The sequence below is a fragment of the Aotus nancymaae genome, unplaced genomic scaffold, assembly GCF_030222135.1.
Source record: "Aotus nancymaae isolate 86718 unplaced genomic scaffold, 86718_ANA_hifiasm-v0.15.2.pri h1tg000053l, whole genome shotgun sequence".
Lineage (NCBI taxonomy): Eukaryota > Metazoa > Chordata > Mammalia > Primates > Aotidae > Aotus > Aotus nancymaae.
Genome location: NW_026988467.1, coordinates 23445795 through 23462141, shown reverse-complemented (window position 1 = coordinate 23462141; position 16347 = coordinate 23445795). Strand labels below are relative to the sequence as shown.

At 49.4% G+C, this 16347-nt stretch overlaps 2 protein-coding genes and 1 pseudogene across 2 annotated transcripts; 1 reads left to right on the top strand and 2 right to left on the bottom strand.

Moving 5' to 3' along the window:
- Positions 1–1617: 1617 nt before the first annotated feature.
- On the bottom strand, positions 1618–2390 carry LOC105708535 (rRNA 2'-O-methyltransferase fibrillarin-like; annotated as a pseudogene).
- A 2682-nt stretch (positions 2391–5072) lies between these two features.
- Positions 5073–8679, top strand: LOC105708338 (NEDD8-conjugating enzyme UBE2F-like). The gene is made up of 3 exons (XM_064363708.1): positions 5073–5103; positions 7135–7310; positions 7625–8679. The coding sequence occupies exons 1-3, from the start codon at positions 5073–5075 to the stop codon at positions 8063–8065; spliced, it is 648 nt and encodes a 215-aa protein (XP_064219778.1). The 3' UTR covers positions 8066–8679.
- A 6350-nt stretch (positions 8680–15029) lies between these two features.
- SFN (stratifin) lies at positions 15030–16347 on the bottom strand. Its single transcript, XM_012440039.2, has one exon. It carries the CDS (start codon positions 16272–16274, stop codon positions 15528–15530), a length of 747 nt encoding a protein of 248 aa, XP_012295462.1. The 5' UTR covers positions 16275–16347; the 3' UTR covers positions 15030–15527.

The following is a 16347-nucleotide window of genomic DNA, read 5'->3' as shown; positions in this document are numbered from 1 at the left end:
GCCTGTAATCCCAGCTACTCAGGAGGCTGAGGCAGGAGAATTGCCTGAACCCAGGAGGCGGAGGTTGCGGTGAGCCAAGATCGTGCCATTGCATTCCAGCCTGGGTAACAAGAGCAAAACTCCGTCTCAAAAAAAAAATAAATAAATAAAAGAAAAGAAAAGAAAAATAAAATTTATATTCAAATGTATATTTTGTGTATTTTTTTCTCATTTCTGTAGACACCTGGAGATATTTTGTATATTCTTTCAGTCTTATTTTTGTATACCTAGGGGTGGATATTGCATTTATATAAGTGAGATATTTTATAATTGTATCATATCCTGCCCTTTTCAGTTTATACCATCCATGTAATAAATAGAATTCCTATAATTTCAGCACATTGGGAGGCTGAAGTAGAAGGATTGCTCAAGCCAGGAGTTGGAGGCTTCAGTAAGCTATGATTGTACCACTGCACTCTAGCCTGGGCAACAGAGTGAGACCCTGTCTCAATCAAGTAAATAACCTTTTTTTAAAATTATTATTATTCCTCTTTTTTTTTTTTTTTAATTTTGACAGGCAGGAAAAGTAAATAACCTTTTTAATGTTAGCATGGTAATAGTCTGTGGTTTTGGCTATAACATTGTTTACCTATCCATACTCCCATGGTTAGCCTACTACTAGCCTACAAGTCGTCACCAATTTGCACTTTTCTAAATAGTGTGGTGATTAACATCCTCGTACCCAAATCATTGTCTGAGTCTCTGAATTTAACTTAGGAGATAGTCCTAGAAGTGAAATAACTGACACGTTCCAGGTTCTGGATTCGTGTGGCCAAAATGCGTTCCAAAAAAGGTTCCACTTTACATCTCACTGAAATCATTCTTCTCATCTCCAGACCTTACTTGACAATTTTTTTTTTCTTGACAATTCTATACAACTTCTGGAGGGAGGAAACCCCCTCTGAGTGCCTTAGAAAGGACCTTCCTGGTCATCCCTACTAACCACTGACACTAGGTTATATGCATTTCTTGGCTCTGAACTGGGGACCTCAACGATTAGAATTGAGAGAACTTAGCAGGGACCACAGGTAATTTGGAAAGGTTTCCAGCCTGACAGAGGCTTAGGAGTGAGGGTGAGTCCCTAAAGCCCACAGAGCTGAAGCACATCCAGTCTGCCTGGATTAGCAAAACACTCACCTGCTGGTGGCTGAGAATATAGGAAGTATGGTCCCATTAGGAGCTGCGGGAAAGAGAAAGGGAAGGCGGATTTGAAGAATTCTCTGTCCCTTTCTCAAGAATCCCTAGGGGGGAGGGGAGTGACTTCAGACCCACCCAAGCACTATTAAGGCCCACACCAATTTTGAAAGTAGTGAAGAGGCCCAATTATCCCAGAATCCTGAAGGGAATTTTTTTTTCTTTTTTTGAGACGGAGTCTTGCTCTGTTTCCAGGAGACTTTCTGGCGCAGTCTCGGCTCACTGCAACCTCTACCTCCTAGGTTCAAGCGATTCTTCTGCCTCAGCCTCCCAAGTAGCTGGGACCACAGGCGTGTGCCACCATGCCTGGCTAATTTTTTTGTTTTGTTTTGTTTTGTTTTTGACGGATGAGTCTTTTAATAGAAAAACACACATGCAACAGTATCACACATCTCTCGCAATCCAGACAGCTCTGAACTTCAGTTCTTCACCTTGTGGGGGTGGCCTGTACATTCCCACGACCACGGCGTGGTCTCTTTCATATGGCTCGAGGGTCAACTGCTCCAGTGGCTTCATATTCTCCTGTTGCACCTTTTTCACTTCGGAGGCAAACATGGCCTCGGCTGAGGCTGTGGAGTCAGTGCAGTTGGCCTTAATGGAAATCACGAAGTGTCCTCCATTACACAGGAAGGTGTGGGCATTCAGGGCCACAATCCGGGTCTGGTCTGGCTGGGCCACATCGGCAAAGATCACATCCACCATTGCGATGAGCATGCGGTATTTGTGCGGGTGCCAATCATCCTCAATCACAGGAATAATGTTGGTCCTCTCCTTGGCCAAGTTAATGAGGTCATGGCCAGAGCGGTGGGAGAACTCAACTGCATAGAGACTAGACTATCCGGACCGACGATGTCAGAGACGTGGGAGACAGTGGTGCCTGAGGCAACCCAGAGGTAGAGCACCTTGGCCCCCGGTTTGATGTGGATCTGGTCCACACCACCCAGGATTGCTGCTGCCAGGTTGGAGCGGAAGGGGTTCCAGGCTCTGTACTCGACTTTGTCATCTCCTTCCGGAATCGAGACTCTCTTCTCTCCATAAACTGATTCCCCAGGGACCAGGTTCTTCGTGAGCAGTGCATCTTCCTTTCCTCAACAAATGAAGACACCCTCATGCCGACACGGCTCTACCATCACGTTCTTCCCCGACTGGTTTCCTTTTTATTTTTATTTTTATAATTTCATTTATTTTGCATTTGCTGATTTCATTTATTTTGCATTTGCTGAGGAGTGTTGTTTTACTTCCAATTGACTCGTTTCCTTTTTTTCCTCCCCGACCACAATCCCGGTTGCCACCAGAATGGTAGCAGCAGCATCCTCCTCTTCCTCCTCCTCACTCCTCCTCCCTCCTCCTCCTCCTCCCCCCCCCCCACAGCCCCCTCGGCCTCCACGGGCACCAAAGCCCCCTCGGCCGCCAAAGCCACCCCCATGGGGACTGAAACCTGGCTTCATGAGCCCTGGATTGTGCGGCTCCGGAGTCCGGGGCTTTCACACGTGGAAAACAGCGCACAATTTTTGTATTTTTAGTAGAGACGGGGTTTCACCATGTTGGCCAGGATGGCCTTGATCTCTTGACCTCGGATCTGCCCACCTCGGCCTCCCAACGTGCTGGGATTACAGGCGTGAGCCACCGCGCCCAGCTGGGAAATTCTCTAGTAAAACACTAGTCCCCGCCCACCTTCTCTTGTCTCTGGCTTTTGAGCCTTTACTTACCCAGCCTGATCTGGGCTGTTCACTCTCTTTTCTTGTCCCATTTAGAAGGAGATGCATGCAGCACATACCTCCATCGCATCAGGCCTGCCAAAGACGGGGAAAGCCATGTGCCTCATTTCAAGCCCACTGTGACCTTTTCCAGGTAGGGATCTAAATCCAGGCAGCCCCAGAAGCCCAGGTGAGCTAAGACAGGGGCCATGACGGGATGGGATGGGGATTTAGAAGCCAATTGAGGTGGAAAAAGACAGTATTGGTGTAAAATGCTTTGGATGAGAATACACAGCAAGGGTCTTTTTTTTTTTTTCTTCTCATTCTAAAACTCTGAAGCAGTTGTGGAAGAGGAACATGAGAGGCCCCTTCACAGCCATCACAGCTATGCCAAATAAACATGAAATCCTTTTTTTTTTTTTTTTTTTTGAGATAGGATCTCACACTCTCACCCAGGCTCACTGAAACCTTCACCTTCTGAGCTCAAGCCATTTCCCACCTCAGCCTCCTGAGTATCTGGGACTACAGGCACCCCTCACCATGCCTGGCTAATTTTTTTATTTTTTGTAGAGATGGGGTTTCACTATGTTCGCCAGGATGGTCTCGATCTCCTGACTTCCTGATCTGCCCTCCTCGGCCTCCCAAAGTGCTGGAATTACAGGTGTAAACCACCATGCCCAGCCTTTTTTTTTTTTCTTTTTTCTTTTTAATAGAGGTGGGGTCTCGCTATGTTACCCAGGCTGGTCTCAAATTCCTGGGCTCCAGCAATCTGCTTGCCTCAGCCTCCCAAAGTGCTGGGATTATAGGTGTGAGCCACCTCATGTGGTTACATAAAATTTTTTTTAGCTAAAAGTCATTCCTCTACAGTCAGACAAGAAAATCTCAGATTAGCTTTACTCTAGAGGAGAAAAGGAAGAAAATGTCTCCCTGCCTTTTTTCTTTCAACAAATATTTACTGAATACCATAATATGTATTCAATGCTGTACCTAGCCATCGATTTGAAGACTTGATGCTTTTCAGTCCTGGATTTCACTCTTTTATTTCTAGACAAAGGATTAAATTTCCCAGAGAGCTGTAAAGAGAAGATTGGGTGGAAATAAGAGATGAATCAGCCTCTGACACCCCCAGGTTGACATACCTGACTGCTGCCCCCACAGACATTCCTGGCTCCTGACTCAGAGGGTAGGTGGGTCTAGGGGGGTTCTGAGGGGAGGAGAACCTTCCTTGCAGAAACCTGCCTTTTCCACTCCCCACATAGCAGGGATGGGGTGGACCCTGTGAACAGGGTGAAGAATTTAAAGGAACTAAGAGTGGAATCAGATAAAGAAAACCTAAACTTGGTGAGTGAGCCTGGAAATTGTCTTTTCTTAAGATAATTCCTTTCTGCCAGAACTAGGGTGGAGTTAGAGTGAGAGGAGAGTAAGAAGAAGGCTTTCTTTTAATTTTAATTTTATTTATTTTTTGGAGACAGAGTCTTGCTCTGTTACCCAGGCTGGACTGCAGTGGTGCAATCTCAGCTCACTGCAACCTCCACCTCTCAGGTTCAAGCAGTTCTCCTGTCTCAGCCTCCCGAGTAGCTGGGATTATAGGCACCCACCACCACTTTTTTGAGACAGAGTTTCACTCTTGTTGCCTAGGCTGGAGTGCAATGGCGCGATCTCAGCTCACCACAACGCTTTGCCTCCCAGGTTCAAGGGATTCTCCTGCCTCAGCCTCCTGAGTAGCTGGGATTACAGGCATGCACCACCACAACTGGCTAATTTTGTATTTTTAGTAGAGACAGGGTTTCTCCATGTTGGTCAGGCTGGTTTTGAACTCCCGACCTCAGGTGATCTGCCCGCCTAGGCCTCCCAAAGTGCTGGGATTACAGGCGTGAGCCACTGCACCTGGCTGCCATTTTTGGTATTTTTTAGTAAAGATGGAGTTTCACCATGCTGGCCAGACTGGTCTCAAACCGATTGACCTCAGGTGATCCACCAGCCTTGGCCTCCCCAGTGCTGGGATTTACAGGTGTGAGCCACTACACCTGGCCAAACGTAATATTTTTTAACTTGTAAAACATACACAAAACTGACATATGTGTGGCTGTTTTAGGCAAGGTATATGGAAACAGGAAACTTTGACCCCTTGGCTCCGGCCCCATGGCAGCTTCTGGGAAACCTTCTGAACGTGGTTTGAAAACAACTATTATAGTTTAAAAATCATGAGACTGGTGGGGCACAGTGGCTTACACCTGTAATCCCAGCACTTTGGGAGGCCAAGGTGGCTGGATCACCTAAGGTCAGGAGTTCGAGACCAGCCTGACTAAGATGGTAAAACCCCATATCTACCAAAAAAAAAAAAAATATATATATATATATATATATGTCTCACACAAAAATTAGCCGGGCATGGTGGCGTAAGCCTGTAATCCCAGGTACTTGGGAGGCTGAGACAAGAGAATCACTTGATCACTTGAACCTGCTGGGAGGTGGAGGTTGCAGCGAGCCAAGATCTCGACACTGTACTCCAGCCTCAGTGACAGAGCGACTCTGTCTCAAAAAAAAATCATGGGGCTTAGAGTCAGACCGTGTTCCACTCCCAGCACGAGTTGTTATATAACCTTAGTTATTAGGTTATTTGGCTGCTCTGAGCTTCAGTCTTTTCATTTGTAAAACAAAGGTAATAACATACGTTGCTGTGAGGATTAAGGTATGAAAGTATCCGGCACACACTTGTCATGCTTGCCTCTGCTGATACTGTAGTCTGTTCTCTAGGAAGAAGCAGAAATGGGACACTGTTGGTCAGAAGAGCAAGCCTTGATGCAAGCCTCTGGACATCTGGATGCTGTGTGTGTGTGTGTGTGTGTGTGTGTGTGTGTGTGTGTATAAAATGGAGGCAGGGGAATGTACCTTGCTTTTCTGGAAGGAGCAACAGAAGAGCTAGCCTTGATGCAAGCCTCTGGACATCTGGATATTGTGTGTGTGTGTGTGTGCGCGCGTGCGCGCACGCGTGTGAGAGAGAGAGAGAGAGAGAGATGGAGGCAAGGAAGAGTACCTTGCTTTTCTGGAAGGAGCCACAGTGGCCTTGGCTTTACTGGGGTTCCTGGCTGGTTCTGAGAAAGTAGTCTTGGCCTCCATCACCTACTCCTGTGGATTCTACAGAGGCATTTGGATTTGGCCTTCTGAAGTAACTATACATAACAGAGGGAAGAGTAGATAGCTGTACTAGATAATTTTAGGTTGCACATTTTCTCCATACCACTCAAAATCTTGCGAGGAGAAGATATTTGCCAGCACTGAGGGGTAATCTGGCAATATAGAAAAGATAGGGCTGGCTGGGCACAGTGGCTCACGCCTGTAGTCCCAGCACTTTGGTCAGGCTGGTCTTGAACTCTTGACCTCAGGTGATTCACCCACCTTTGATCACCTGAGGTCAAGAATTCAAGACCAGCCTGACCAACATGGAAAAACACCGTCTCTACTAAAAATACAAAATTAGCCAGGCATGGTGGTATATGCCTGTAATCCCAGCTACTCGGGAAGCTGAGGCAGGAGAATTGCTTGAACCAGGGAGGCAGAGGTTGCAGTGATTGGTGCAGAGATTGCACCATTGCACTCCAGCCTGGGCAACAAGAGCAAAACTCCGTCTCAAAAAAAGGAAAAGAAGAGAAAAGATAGGGCTAAGGTCACTTGCATCTGTGTCTGCCCAATCTCTGGACAGTCCTTCTTCATCCCAGGACCAGCTGTATTTCCATTTCCATAACGATCTGGAACTAAACCTGGTTACCAGACATTTGAAAAGGTAGCTTTGAACCCAAGTTCTGGCCAGGTGCAGTGGCTCACACCTGTAATCCCAACACTTTAGAAGGCTGAGGGTAGACCAATTTGGACAATATAGCGAGACCCTGGCTCTACAAAAAAGTTTTTAAAAATTAGCCAGACACAGTGGCACACATCTATAGTCCCAGCTACTCAGGAGACTGAGGCGAGGGGATTGCTTGAGCACAGTTCGAGGCTCCAGTGAGCTGTGATCATGCCACTGCACTCCAGCCTGGGTAACAGAGTGAGACCCTGTCTCAAATATAAAAATAAAAAATACATCCAAGTTGAGCCGCGGGCGAGAGCGGCCGAGTCCCCGCCCCGCCACTTCTGGTCCCGCCGCCGGGAGCCGGTGCCGCTGTGAGGGGCCGCGTCTCGCAGCAGCCTCCCCTGCCGGGCGTAGTGTTGGGCGCCGGGCCGCCTCGCCTGTCTCGGGGAGCCCAGGGTAAAGGCAGCAGTAATGCTAACGCTAGCAGCAAACTGAAACGTGACGATGGTCTCAAAGGGTCCCGGACGGCAGCCACAGCGTCCGACTCCACTCGGAAGGTTTCTGTGAGAGACAAATTGCTTGTTAAAGAGGTTGCCGGGCGCGGTGGCTCACGCCTGTAATCCCAGCACTTTGGGAGGCCGAGGCGGGTGGATCACGAGGTCAAGAGATCGAGACCATCCTGGTCAACATGGTGAAACCCCGTCTCTACTAAAAATACAAAAAAATTAGCTAGGCATGGTGGCGCATGCCTGTAATCCCAGCTACTCAGGAGGCTGAGGCAGGAGAATTGCTTGAACCCAGGAGGCGGAGGTTGCGGTGAGCCGAGATCACGCCATTGCACTCCAGACTGGGTAACAAGAGCGAGACTCCGTCTCAAAAAAAAAAAAAAGAAAAAAAAAAAGAGGTTGCAGAACTTGAAGCTAATTTACCTTGTACATGTAAAGTGCATTTTCCTGATCCAAACAAGCTTCATTGTTTTCAGCTAACTGTAACCCCAGAAGAGGGTTACTACCAGGGTGGAAAATTTCAGTTTGAAACTGAAGTTCCTGATGCGTACAACATGGTGCCTCCCAAAGTGAAATGCCTGACCAAGATCTGGCACCCCAACATCACAGAGAGAGGGGAAATATGTCTGAGTTTACTGAGAGAACATTCGATTGACGGCACTGGCTGCGCTCCCACAAGAACATTAAAGGATGTTGTTTGGGGATTAAACTTTCTGTTTACTGATCTTTTGAATTTTGATGATCCACTGAATATTGAAGCTGCAGAACATCATCTGCGGGACAAGGAGGACTTCCGGAATAAAGTGGACGACTACATCAAGCCTTACGCCAGACGATAAAAGGGGACGATTGCAGGCCCATGGACTGTGTTACAGTTTATCTCTAACGTGAAACAGCAAGAGGTAGCCCCCTCTCCTGTCCTCACGCTCCCTCTCAGTCCTCTGGATTGCCGCAGTCCTGTGACCATGTTGCCCTGAAGAAGACCATCTTCATGACTGCTCATTGTGGTTGGAGAATTCAACAAAAATACAGCAAGAAAATGTGTTTGGGCTTCTGAAGAGTTGTCTGCTTACCTTAACATGTTTACATTTTTGAACTTGTACTGTATAGGCTATTGGTAAAATTCTTAAAAAGTTGTAATGAACTCAAAATTGAGGCCAGAACTTGCTTTCCCTTTTCCCAAACAAAATTGGTTTTCTGCACAAGGGATGCTAATGATGTGTTCAGTGTAACTCGAAGATTCCAATAAGATACCCGCTGCAAGCTGTGATTGGATGCAAAATCTCTTAGCTTCCTTCACGAATGTTGGCCCTGCCTAGATGTTGTGAAGCTTCCCAGAATGCATAGTCATTCACTGTAGATATCTTATTGAAATGCGTATTTTATTTAATGTAAGTATATTTTGGAACAGATTTGTAATTTGTACAATTTAATGATTTAATTATTTTTTCTATTCTAATTGTGTGTGTGTGTGGTGTGTATATATATATATCTATCTCCAAGTTTTGAGCACTTTCCAGTATACAAAACCCTGCGGGAGTAACTGTGGGAAGAAAGAAGGAATAATGGGACAAAGGTACCGTCCTCCAGGAGTTCTCTGAGGAGATGAGAATTAAATCCAGGATAGCTGCAAACCCAGAGCTAGGATCAAGTAGAGATGAAATCAGAACTGAAAAAACGTACCTACATACATGGAAAGGGTTTATAAAACAGCATATCCAAAGCTCTGTTCATGTGTTAAAGGGAGCGGCTAGCCTAGTTGTGCCCTGGAGACAGTTTTGAAATTTGGAAAAGGGTCCAGGCACAGTGGCTCATGCCTGTAATCCCAGCACTTTGGGAGGCCAAGGCAGGCAAATCACTTGAGGTCAGGAGTTCAAGAGCAGCCTTGCCAACATGGTGAAACCCCCATCTCTACTAAAAATACAAAAAATAAAAATAAAATTCGCTGAGGGTGGTGTAGGGCGCCTATAATCCCAGCTATTTGGGAGGCTGAGACACAGAATCGCTTGAACCCGGGAGGCAGAGGTTGCAGTGAGCGTAGATCGTGCCACTGCACTCCAGCCTGGGAAACAGAGCGAGACTCCATCTCAAAAAAAAAAAAAAAGAAAGAAATTTGGAAAAGGTTAAAAGAACATGATCAAGTGGAGGGGCAATGGGAAGGGGAGGTGACCAAGAAATTTCCAGTGGAACTTAGCATTCTTACCTGCTTTTTCTTCTTGGACAGATTTTTAAATTAAGATATAATTCATGTACCATAAAGTTCACCCTTTTAAAAAAATAAATAAATAAAGACAGAATTTCTTTTTTTTTTTTCTTTTTTTGAGATGGAGTTTCGCTCTTGTTACCCAGGCTGGAGTGCAAATGGTGCGATCTCGGCTCACCACAACCTCTGCCCGCTGGGTTCAAGCAATTCTCCTGCCTCAGCCTCCTGAGTAGCTGGGACTACAGGCATGCGCCACCATGCCCAGCTAATTTTTGTATTTTTTTTAGTAGAGACGGGGTTTCACCATGTTGACCAGGATGGTCTTGATCTCTTGACCTCGTGATCCACCCGCCTCGGCCTCCCAAAGTGCTGGGATTATAGGCGTGAGCCACCGCGCCCAGCCCTTTTCTTTTTTTTTTTGAGACGGAGTTTTGCTCTTGTTACCCAGGCTGGAGTGCAATGGCGCGATCTCAGCTCACCGCAACCTCTGCCTCCTGGGTTCAGGCAATTCTCCTGCCTCAGCTTCCTGAGTAGCTGGAATTGCAGGCACACGCCACCATGCCCAGCTAATTTTTTGTATTTTTAGTAGAGACGGGGTTTCACCATGTTGACCAGGATGGTCTCGAACTCTTGACCTCGTGATCCACCCGCCTCGGCCTCCCAAAGTGCTGGGATTACAGGCGTGAGTCACTGCGCCCGGCCCAAGACAGAATTTCACCATGTTGATCAGACTGGTCTCGAACTCCTGACCTCAGGTAATCCGTCTGCCTCGGCCTCCCAAAGTGCTGGGATTACAGGCGTGAGCCACCACGCCCAGCCCTTTTTTTTTTAAGTTCACACTTTTAAAGTGTAAAATTCAGTCTTTTTAGTATATTCACAAAGTTGTGCAATATCTATTTAAATCTAGAACATTTCATTACCCCAAAAGAAACTCTGTACCCATTAGCAGTGGGACTGAAATTTTTTTTTTTTTTTTTTTTTTTTTTTTTTTTGAGACACCATCTCACTCCGTTGCCTAGGCTGGAGTGCAGTGGCGGGATCATGGCTCACTGCAACCTCCGCCTCCCAGGTTCAAGTTGTTCTCCTGCCTCAGCCTCCCGAGTAGCTGGGATTACAGGTGCCCACTACCACACCTAGCTATTTTTTGTACTTTTAGTAGAGACAAGGTTTCACCATGTTGGCCAGGATGGTCTTGAACTCCTGACCTCAGGTGATCCACCTGCTGCCTCAGCCTCCCAAATGCTGGGATTACAGACGTGAGCCACCTTGCCCAGCATTTTTTTTTTTTTTTTTTTGACACAGAGTTTTGCTCTCGTTGCCCAAGCTAGAATGCAATGGTGCAATCTCAGCTCACAGCAATCTCCGTCTCCCAGGTTCAAGTGATTCTCCTGCCTCAGCCTCCTGAGTAGCTGGGATTACAGGCATGTGCCAAGACATCCAGCTAATTTTGTATTTTTAGTAGAGACAGGTTTCTCCATCTTGGGCAGGCTGGTCTCAAACTCCCGACCTCAGGTGATCCACCCACCTCAGCTTCCCAAATGCTGGGATTACAGACGTGAGCCACCTTGCCCAGCCTTTTTTTTTTTTTTTTTTTTTTTTTGACACAGAGTTTTGCTCTCGTTGCCCAAGCTAGAATGCAATGGTGCAATCTCAGCTCACAGCAATCTCCGCCTCCCAGGTTCAAGTGATTCTCCTACCTCAGCCTCCTGAGTAGCTGGGATTACAGGCATGTGCCAACACATCCAGCTAATTTTGTATTTTTAGTAGAGACAGGTTTCTCCATCTTGGGCAGGCTGGTCTCTAACTCCCGACCTCAGGTGATCCACTCGCCTCAGCCTCCCAAAGTGCTGGGATTACAGGCGTGAGTTACCTCACCTGGTGCCTTTTTTTTTTTTTTTTTTTTTTTTTTGAGACAGAGTCTCACTCTGTCATCCAGGCTGGAGTGGCAGTGGCACAATCTTGGCTCACTGCAACCTCTGCCTCCCAGGTTCAAGCAATTCTGCCTCAGCCTCCAGAGTAGCTAGGGTTACAGGCGCCTGCCACCATGCCCAGCTAATTTTTGTATTTTTAGTAGCAATGGGGTTTTGCCATGTTGGCCAGGCTGGTCTCAAACTCCTGGCCTCAAGTGATCTGCCTGCCTCACCCTCCAAAGTGCTAGGATTACAGGTGTGAGCCACTGCATCTGGCCTTGAAATTTTTCAAATATCAAATCTAGGCCAGGAAAAGATGGCAAGAAATGCTCACCAAGAGATTAAAAAAAAAAAAAAAAAGTAATGGACAAAAAGGTTTGAGATCTTTGTGGTACCTATGTACCTACTGTGTTCAACTATTATGTACCTATAAAAACTAAACATTAAAAAGGAAAAGAGCCTGGACACGGTGGCTCATGCCTGTAATCTCAGCAGTTTGGGAGGCTGAGGTGGGTGGATTGTTTGAGCTGAGGAGTTCAAGATCCACCTGGGCAACATGGTGAAATTCCGTCTCTACAAAAAATATAAAAATTAGCCAGGCGTGGTGGTGCACACCTGCAGTGCCAGCTACTTGAGGGGCTGAGGTGGGAGGATAGCTTGAATCTGGGAGGTCAAGGCTGCAGTAAGCCGAGATCATGGCACTGCACTCCAGCCTGGGTGACAAAGTGAGACCCTGTCTCTAAAAAAAAAAAAAAAGAAGCTGGTGCCTAAACCAGCTCACATTTTCACATTTAGCCCTAGTAAATGTCTAATTTAGGGATCTAAATCAGCATCTGGTTTAAAATCCTTCAACACCAACGCACTACCTTAGGGCAGCTCACTTCTCCCCATAAGGGGCAACCATGAGTGGTCCAGAACTAACAGGCTAAAGTCAGAGGCTGAGAGAAAAGAAAGAAGTTCCTTTCCCAGGACCTAGCCCATTAATAGAGAGTCACCAGACCTGTCTGGTGAGAGAAATCAGGTCACCTCCAGAGCTGAGTAGAGTTACTTGCCCTGCCTAGAGTCTCTGGTTTGGAGCCTTGAAACCTGACACACCTCTAGGAAAGGAAGGGAGAAAACAGGGGACCCAGAAGGCATCAGAGTGGTCCTGCCAGCTTCCCTTGTAGAAGCAGTTCTGACAAAGCCCTTTCATTCTGAGTCCCAAGCTTGGACGCTGGGGAACCTGATGAGGCTGGACTCAGCTCCCTCCATCTTGCCAGGTGGAGGAGTGACCACCTGATGTAAGGCCAGCATTCTCCGGGGGCTCAGCAGGTGTGCAGGTCAGCTTTGGCAGTACACATTCCTGTAACAGGAGGCTCACTCCTGTAATCCCAGCACTTTGGGAGGCCGAGGTGGGTGGATCACCTGAGGTCAGGAGTTCAAAACCAGCCTGGCCAATATGGTGAAATCTTGTCTCTACTAAAAATACAAAAACAGCTGGGTGTGGTGGCAGGCACCTGTAATCCCGGCTACTCTAGAGGCTGAGGCAGGAGAATTGCTTGAACCCAGGAGGAGGAGGTTGCAGTGAGCTGAAATCGCACCACTGCACTCCAGCCCCTCAGGACTGGGCCCACCTTATAATTCTACTTTGCGCATAAAATGCTGGCCAAATCCTAGACTTATTGATGCTGGAAGAATTCTTTAATAGCTGACATTTGAGGCTGGGTGCAGTGGCTCAAGCCTGTAACTCTAGCACTCTGGGAGGCGAGGCAGGGGGATCACTTGAGCCCAGGAGTTTGAGACCAGCATGCCCAACATGGTGAAACCTCGTCTCTACTAAAAATAAAATAAAAAATTAGCTGGGTGTGGTGGCAGGCTCCTAGCTTGAGGTTGCTGTGAGCTGAGATTGTGCCACTGTCATTCCTGGGCAACAGAGCCAGACCCTGTCTCAAAAAAAAAAAAAAAAAAAAAAAAAAAAAGCCAGGCAAGGTAGCTCACTCTTGTAATCCAGCACTTTGGGAGGTCTAGGCCGGCAGATCATCTGAAGTCAGGAGTTCAAGACCAGCCTGACAAATATGGTGAAACCCTGTCTCTATTAAAAATACAAAAATAGGAGGCTGAGGCAAGAGAATTGCCTGAAACCAGGAGGTGGAGGTTGCGGTGAGCCGAGATCGCGCCATTGCACTCCAGCCTGGGTAACAAGAGTGAAACTCCGTCTCAAAAAACAAAACAAAACAAAATATTAGCTGGGTGTGGTGGCCGGCACCTGTAATCCCAGCTACTCGGGAAGCTAAGGCAGGAAAATCACTTGAATTCCAACCTGGGCAACTGAGGGAGACTGCGTCTCAAAAAAAAAAAAAAAAAAAGCTAACATTTGTTCATTTGTTGAGCCTGTCCTATGGGTTACTTTACAGCAACTAAACAGTCCCCCTGTTTATAAATGAGGGCACAAAGGTAAGCAAAGTTAAGAGTCTTGGCCAAGGCAGGCTGGGAGGCAAACCCGGGCGGTTTGAATCCAGAACCCCAAATGTTCACTCTTGGGTTAGCGAAGTCCAATCCCCTTACGATACAAGAGGGAAACTGAGGCCCAGAGAGATATAATGGCTTTTCCAAGGTCGCACAGCCAGCCAAACCTCTCGGCGACCGGTCCAGGGCTGTCTGGACTCCGGAGTGTGATGAGGATACCTTGACGTCCTTTTTCCAGCAGACCCCCCCCGCCGGCCCCGCCCAGGCCCAGCCGGGTGAGCTGACTCAACGGGCGGGCACTGCGTTTTCCGATCCTGCCCCATCCCGCTGCTCTAGAGGGAGTCCAGCTCTCGGGCCGGACGGGTGGTAACTTGCCTAAGTGAAACCGGGAAAGCGCCGCCCCTAGGCGCTCAGCGGGCTGCTGGGGCGCTGCTCAGACAGTTCAGCTAGTCGAGGAGTCAGCTAGGCCTGGCGGGCCGCGGAAAGACTCGCCGCGAGCGTTCCGCCGCTCACTTCTCCATTGGCCAGTCAGGCCCCCGGGGCGGTACCCTGAGGCAGCTGACTCCTGTGATTGGGCGGCATCGGTACCGGGCCCCGCCTCCAGTCCCGGGCTGTGAAGGCGGGACAGAGCAAGGCGGCCGCAGGTTCTGGCGTGTTGCTGATTGCAGAGAGCGGAGGCGGCAGGCTCGGCAGGCAGCGCTCCCCGCAGCCCTTCTCACCCAGCTCGTCCTTCCTCCCCGCCAGTCGGTTTCATTTTGTCTGCATCTCCGAACTCTGTGGGACGTGACTCTCTCCTGAGATGTGGGCTTTTATGGCGGCGCTATACCTCTGCCTCACTCAGATGGTATTCCCCTCCGCTGAGATCGGAGCCCTTGATGAGACTGTGACCTGCTTGCAAATCGGGTGCTCAGTGCCGCTCGCTACTGCGGCGCTGTCCTTAGATCTCACGCGGGTGACTTCACTGTTTCCTGCCCCGCCCCACCTGAGCTCGTCAGCCTCCCTCTTCACGGCTCCCACTCACCTCCCCTCAGCCCGGCAGAGGAGCCTCGGCGCCTCCTGTGGGTTCACCCGCCCCTTCCGGGCCTGTCCAGTTTGTGGCCTCCCTGAAGGACAGAGCCGGACCCCGGCCTCACCTGGACTCAAAGTCTTGCGTGCGGGTCACTGAGCACCCAGGGAGGTCAGGGTCTCTAAATCAGATTCCAGTCCCACTCCCATCCCATCGCCAAGAACTGGAAGAGACAGGAGGAGTGTTACAGGGGAACTTTATTGAGAGGAAACATGATCACACCCAGCCGACATGCTTTCCCTCAATCTCGATCTTGCACTGGCGCGCGCGCGCGCGCGCACACACACACACACACACACACACATATCTCTAGCCCCTGCCACTGTGCAGTTCTCAGGCACAAGGCGAGACACTCCTCAATTCCTAAGATCAGAGGCAGCAGGGGCAGGAGGGAGGCAAGATCGGGGAGAAGTAGCCTGGTCGTGGGGTCGGCAGGAAGCGGGTGCAGAGAGCAGGGGTGGGGCATGACCAGTGATTAGGTGCGCTCAACAGCTGCGAGAAGAGTGGGATACCCAGCCCCAGGTGGCCTCGGCTCTGCCAGTCCCTCTCCATGGAGCCTTTTGGAGCAAGAACAGCGCCTGGGGGAGAAGGGTGGGGCCTCTCACCCCATACTAGTCCTCTTGGCAGGGTGGGGTACTGGAGGGGGCAGGGCAGGGCCGGCTGGTGGCGGGCAACACTCAGCTCTGGGGCTCCTGGGCCGCCTCGCCCCCCTCTTCCCCGGCGTTGTCGGCCGTCCACAGCGTCAGGTTATCTCGCAGCAGCTGCATGATGAGGGTGCTGTCTTTGTAGGAGTCCTCGCTGAGGGTGTGCAGATCAGCCATGGCCTCGTCGAAGGTGGTCTTGGCCAGTGAGATGGCCTCCTCAGGGCTGTTGGCGATCTCATAGTGGAAGACAGAAAAGTTCAGGGCCAGGCCCAGGCGGATGGGGTTGGTGGGCGGCATCTCCTTCTTGCTGATGTCCATGGCCTCCTGGTAGGCTGACCGGGCCGAGTCAATGATGCGCTTCTTGTCGTCACCGGTGGCCACCTCGGCCAGGTAGCGGTAGTAGTCGCCCTTCATCTTCAGGTAGAAGACCCGGCTCTCCGCGTCCCCAGACTCCTGGATGAGGTGTCTGTCCAGCAGGCCCAGCACAGTGTCGCACACGCCCCGGAGCTCAGTCTCCACCTTCTCCCGGTACTCACGTACCTCGGGGCCCTTCTCCTCCGAGGCCTCCTCATTGCTTTTCTGCTCAATGCTGGACAGGACCCTCCAGGCAGCCCTCTGGCCGCCCACCACGTTCTTGTAGGCCACAGAGAGCAGGTTTCGCTCTTCGCAGGAGAGCTCCTCGCCCTTCTCCACGGCGCCCTTCATGAAGGCTGCCATGTCCTCATAGCGTTCGGCCTGCTCTGCCAGCTTGGCCTTCTGGATCAGACTGGCTCTCTCCATGGCTCTGGGGACAGACAGGAGGGCGGCGGGTAACTGCTGCCTGGGACCAATGCCGAACTCTGTGCCTCTCCTG